The sequence below is a fragment of the Coptis chinensis genome, chromosome 5, assembly GCF_015680905.1.
Source record: "Coptis chinensis isolate HL-2020 chromosome 5, ASM1568090v1, whole genome shotgun sequence".
NCBI classification, from domain to species: Eukaryota; Viridiplantae; Streptophyta; class Magnoliopsida; order Ranunculales; family Ranunculaceae; genus Coptis; species Coptis chinensis.
The window spans coordinates 63,650,106-63,656,246 of record NC_141460.1 but is presented as its reverse complement, the minus strand read 5'-3'; the positions used below and the strand labels follow the sequence as shown (position 1 = coordinate 63,656,246).

Here is a 6,141-nt window from a genome sequence, read left to right as displayed (position 1 = left end):
CTTCTTTAATTTGTTTTTTAGATGGCCCAGCTGGGGCTGTTGTGCTTGAGGTGCTTGCTTGATGCCTAGCTGCTCTCCTCTATGACATAGTAGACTTTTGGAATCTGGGTGGTGGCTCATCGTCATCATCTGGAACAACTTCTTTCTCTTTCACAACACAGTAGGGAAGACATTTTTCTGCTTTTCCTTCTTCCCCAAGCACCTCAATGTAACACAAACTCTCACACTTAGGACAGACTCCAATATATAGGTCTCCATCTTGGTACACCATCTCCATGAACACATTCCTTCCCTGTGTTGTCTTCATAATTTCACATAGTTTATTATAGGACTCACTTAACTTAGATGTGTCCATCTGAACACTTTTCACGGCTCCTTTCACCATGTCAACTTGAGAGTGAGTGATTAAGTGATTTCTAATAGTCCTGAGTAGAGAGTGGTGTGAGTGGAGTTGTTCTTATATAGGAGATGAGCATTGGTACCTGTAAAGAAGTTAATACATACTCCTACGCAACTAACATATTCATTAAGCACAACTTACAATGCAACAAATATTGACTACAATCTATCCAAAACAGTGCCAAATATATAAAGTTATTTTCTACTACAGTTCCACAGTTCCGAATCCATATTAATAGATAACCCATATGCAACATTCATTTCCATAGTCAAATTACATTCATTTCCACATTTCCATATTCAAAGATAAGTCAATATCTAGTTAAATTACATTCATTTCCATAGTCAAATTATATTGAAATTTCAATTACATTCATTTCCAAATTGGCCTAACAGTGTTTGTCTTGGTCTTATTTGTAGCTTGAATTGGCCTTGCTTGAGTTCCTTGAGCTCCAGCTTCACTTTCTTGAGTTCCAGCTGCTATAGGTGCAACTACACTTTTAGTATTAGTTCCAAAGGCTTTTGGCATATGAACATTCATATTTTTAGCTGTAGAAGAAGAAGTTGCACTCAATCTTGAACCTGAACCATTATAAACTTTGATTAGTGGTGCATTGCTTCCTGAACAAATGAAATGACTGCCAGTGTGTTCTGATATATATAGGTCATAACCTTGTGGTGGCACGTACTTCTTTTCTCCCAGAAGTCTTTCTCTTCTTGGTTTGGTCCTACAATATATATTGTAATATATAGACATAAACTAATAAGGATAACCATTAATATAAACTAATAAGGATATAAACAATGCAACAACAACCATTAATATAAACTAATAAGGATAAACTAATAAGGATAAACATAAGTAGTATAAACACAAGTTGGATAACTAGTAATCTGAGATGGTTGCACACTAAGTGGCTGAGGAGTGGACTCTGGTATGTTCTTACTCTTACTCTTTCTCTTCCCCCTTGTAATAACTCTTGTACTAACAGTTTCCTACAATGCAAAAATTATAATAAAAAAATCAAACTAATAAACTAACCTGATACCATTATAAACCAATAAACTAAACTACTAACTTGAGATGGTTGCCCAACTAGTGGCATGGTTCTTCAGCTTCGGATTGCACAGTTGGTCTGATGGTTGTCTGAGATGATTCTTCAGCTTCTGGTTCCACAATTGGTGGCATGGTTGTCTGAGATGTAAGTTAGAGACACAAGTTAACCAAAAGGGAAAACATAAGGGTAACTGACAAAACATTTACTTACAACACTAGCTGGTGGCAGTAAGTTGCAACAATTTCTCATATTATGGCCAACTTGAAAACACCTTTGGCATACAATCTGCCTCCCCTGTCCGCTAACCTTGTTTTGATTTGCACCTAGCTCACCTACTTCCTTTTTCCTATTCTTTTTAGGCTTTCCTGGCATCCTTCTGTCAGCAGGTGGCAAGCAAATAGAACAAGTGTTCTTTGGCCATTGCATTTCACCAGTCAAGGGTTGCATATATTGTTGGTATGCCTTGATATAATACTCTACTCTGTACCAATGAGCCATATAATCTTCTGGATTTAACTTCATGTAATATATGACTGAAATGGCATGCTGACAGGGAATGCCATTTAACCTCCACATCCTACAAGTGCAAGTTCTAGCTTCTATATCAACACATTATGATTGGGAATAACTTTGAGGTCTTCTAATCTCAGAAGTTGTGGCCCCACTGTAAATGGTTACCCAATTCCTGACATCATCCTTGTTCTTTTCAAGTTTTGCTGTAGCCCTTGGACACAACACATCATGCCATTTGTTGTATATAATTCTCTTTTTTTGCATCCTTTCCATACATTGCAATCTTATATCCTCTAGCATTGCAATTATAGTCTTCCCTCTTGCTTATCTGATTACACCATTATATGTCTCACACATGTTATTCTCAACTACATCACAACATAGCACAAAAGAAAAGAAAGCTCTAGACCACCATCTTGGATCTTGCTGCTCAGTTAAATATTTGTTTGCTTCATCAGACAACTTTTCTATCTCTTCCATGGTAAGATCAAACTCCTCAAGAATGCTTGCCTTGGCAGCTTGCCAAAACAAACTCTTGTAAATTGCACCTTGTAATTGGAAACATTTAAATATTTAAATTCTTGTAATTTAAAATTGCATATTAAAACAATAATTGTAAAAACAAAAACACATTTACCTTGTTATATCTTCCTTAGGTTTGCATAGATATGCCTTGCACAACATCTATGGTCTGCAAATGGTAACATCTCATTAATAACTTGCAGCAAACCTTTTTGTTGGTCAGTGATTAGAGTCAAACCAACACCATGGGCAATTCCAAGTTCATCAATCAACAAATCAAGAAACCATCTCCAACTGCTTGCATTCTCAGCTTCAACAACAGCCCAAGCAATGGGAAACATTTGATCATTGCCATCCCTCCCAACTGCAGTAAGAAGTTGCCCTTTGCAGTACCCCTTTAAAAAGCAACCATCTAGACCTATGACAGGTCTGCAACCTTCCACCCATCCCTTCTTACATGCATCAAAACAAATATACATTCTCTTAAAAATAGGTTAAGCTAATCCTACAACTTCATCTACATATATCCTCAATGTATTCTCTGGATTCCTCTTTAATATTTTGAAACCAAAGTTCCTAATTTTGGAATATATCTCAACCAAATTATTTTCAATGTCTCCCATACACTTTCTCTTAGCCTTGAAGCACATTGTTTTTGATACATTAAACTTGTAAGTTTGCAACACTTCAAACTTGAAATCACTTAACTTCCAACATGGATTACTAATGATTCTATCATGATAAGCTTTAGCCAACCACTGAGAGTTAGCAAGCCTACTGTTCAAGTTCCTTGAACATTTATGCACATTAACAAGTGTCTTAATTTGGAAACTTTCTTCATTCTGCATAGGACTAGCCCACAGTCTCCAAGGACATTCACCACCTTCTGGGTAGCATCTTGCTTGCATTCTACTTGCTTTGTTGATAGACCACTTAACTAGGCACCCACTAGCAATAGCATAATCTTTCAAAGCACCTTCTAGTTCATTTCTAGGACCAAACCTCATCCCAACTTCAAACTGAATCTTCTTTATCTCAGTCTTTGTATTAAATATTAGGAACTTATTTCTATTTCTAGTTGCCAACCTAGGCCTCATCTCATTTTTTTCACTACTAACCTCAAGACTATCATGATCATCACTACTAGTATAATCAATTCCATTTCCATCCACCATTGGTGCTAATCCCTCAATACCTGGACCACCTCCATCAGTTGGAAAATCCTCAACATTCACATTGCCATCCAAATTGTCATTTCCATCCTCAATAACTGTTGACTTCTTCATACTAACCAACTGTTATGTTCTTACTTCAAGCAATTCTTGATCCACATCACTTATATGATCTAAACTAGCAGCATCAGACTGATCAGATTCATCCTCCATTTCTACTACAGTCTCATATTCATCACTACTCACATCCTCTTCTATAATAATGCATTGGGAGACAGCTTCATTGTGTTCAATATACACCTCAACTACACCTGTTCTCCTGGCATACTTAACCATCTCAATTATTGTCTCTTTGTCACTAAGGATTTGGTGGATATTATTCTGCAAAACTCTACCTTGAGGTGCCCAATACATGTTAGATAAATTATGTATATTCAAATCATCCTTCACTATCCCCAAAAGTTCAAAATAAGAAATCCTATCAAAGTCCAACTCTGTGACATACTCTATTATACCACTGTAATTTAGCATTGATGAGGTTTTAAATCTCCCGGAATGGTGGAATTCTATCATCATACTCTCGTGATTAGTTTCCACTGAAAAGGAAATAAAAATGATTTCAAATAAAATAAAGAACAAACATTATTATAGGCCACCAATTATAAAGAACCACCAATTATAATATATCATTATAGGCCATATTCTATAGAAATATCGAAATGAAACACAAAGAAAAGTAATAATAATATAACTTTTCTTTTTGCATGCAAGTAGGATATTTTATATTAATAGTAAGTAATAAAGAATACAACTCTGACAAAAAGGATTTATAACAGACTCTAGGTATCAAATCTATAGTAAGTCCGATGAGGACATTCTAATAACTTAATGAAAGGGGGTCTATTGGGACTCCAAGAGAACACTCCTTTACTCAAAGTCAATCCATGTTTAGCTGCCGCATCCGCCCCAAAGTTTGCTTCTCTGAGTGTATGTGAAATTTTCCAATCGATAAGCTTTGAAGCTCTATACTATCTTGCTCTCAGCCACCATGGAACTTCACCTCCTTTGAATGCAAGGACTACAGTCATTGAGTCACTCTCTATCCAAAGTTTGTGCCAGCCTTTCTCCATAGCAGTTTCAGCAGCCAAAACCACTGCCAAGCTTTCTGCCTCATAACTAGTAGTAACCCCTAGGCCTTGGACTAAGATACCTAGAATTTCTGCCTTGTTATTTCGGAAGATGATTCCCGCACCTCCATTGCCTAGATTTCCTAAGGCCGAACCATCTGTGTTGGCTTTCACTACCCTAGATCAAGAAGAATCCATGACACTTCTCTGATTTTACTCGATAGCCTCACTCTTCTTTTGATGTTTAGTTGGTTTAGAATCTGAAAATCGATGGTAGAGTTACTCATTGTTCCAGTTAGCAGGAGACCACCCTTTAAGAACTTCGCATCTTATTCTCAAAGGATTTATCTTCTCATCTTCAAAGAAAACACTGTTTCGAACTTTCCATAATTGAACCATGAGATTGATAGCCGCAACATTCCAAAGTTCTCTTCGAATCTGGCTGTGTCCTCATCCTGCTTCCATGACTGATTTTAAGTTGATGTTTATGGGCTTAATTCTAAAATAGTTCAAAGCCCATTGCCACAGTATCCTGGATTCCTCACACTCCCAAAGGATATGGTTCGCGCTTTCTGATTCCTTTCTACGGAGCCTGCATCGCAAAGCAAGGTGGATTCCCTTCTTTTGCACTTTGTCATCTATTGGTACCACACAGTGAATCAATTTCCAAGCAAGGCCAACTTGTCTAGGATGGATGTGTCTTGCCCACACCCACTTATGCCATCTTATCTTAGCTTCTTCTTTTCGAATCACCTCAAATCCATCCTTCACTAAGAAAACACTATCATGTGAGGGCTTCCAGATTCTAGTATCATGATCTTTGCTTGTTGGGGGGTTTAGGTGGTTTACATTGATGCCCGCTTTCAAAAGAACTTCTTGTATAGGGCCTACTATTTGCCATTGATTATTGATGATAAGGTCTGATACCTTTGTGGAGAAGTCCTTCCAGTTCATACCATGAACCACATCCGCCACTGCTGATCCTGCCCAAGGTTCCTGCCACACATTGATGCTTCTTCCTTGTCCCACAATCCACCCAAGGAAAGGCTTCATTTCTGTTAAGGCCCATTTCAATCCCTGCCAGACTGATGAATGTTTGTGGTAGTTGAAGTAGTTGCCATCTCTCATTATGAATTTTTGCTTCATGAATCTGCTCCACTCACTCTCCCCATTCAAAAAATTACAAGCTAGCTTCATAAGGAGTGCTAGGTTTAGCTCCTTGAGCCTTCTAATCCCAAGTCCCCCTTCATTGAGTAGCTTACAAACCTTCTCCCATTTTAGAGTGACTCCCTTTCTCACCGTTGGATCCCCAGACCAGATGAAATTTCTGATGGCAAGTTCACATTCCCT

The 6,141-nt window shown here is 37.7% G+C and overlaps 1 protein-coding gene across 1 annotated transcript; it reads right to left on the bottom strand.

The window, feature by feature from the left end:
- Positions 1-5,241: 5,241 nt before the first annotated feature.
- Positions 5,242-5,919, bottom strand: LOC147498300 (uncharacterized). The gene has a single exon (XM_086563202.1). The coding sequence runs from the start codon at positions 5,917-5,919 to the stop codon at positions 5,242-5,244; it is 678 nt and encodes a 225-aa protein (XP_086419328.1).
- Positions 5,920-6,141: the final 222 nt, after the last annotated feature.

What these genes read in the sequence shown, in the direction of transcription:
- LOC147498300 (XM_086563202.1), bottom strand. Translation starts at nt 5,919, where the DNA reads ATGAGAGATGGCAACTACTTCAACTACCACAAACATTCATCAGTCTGG.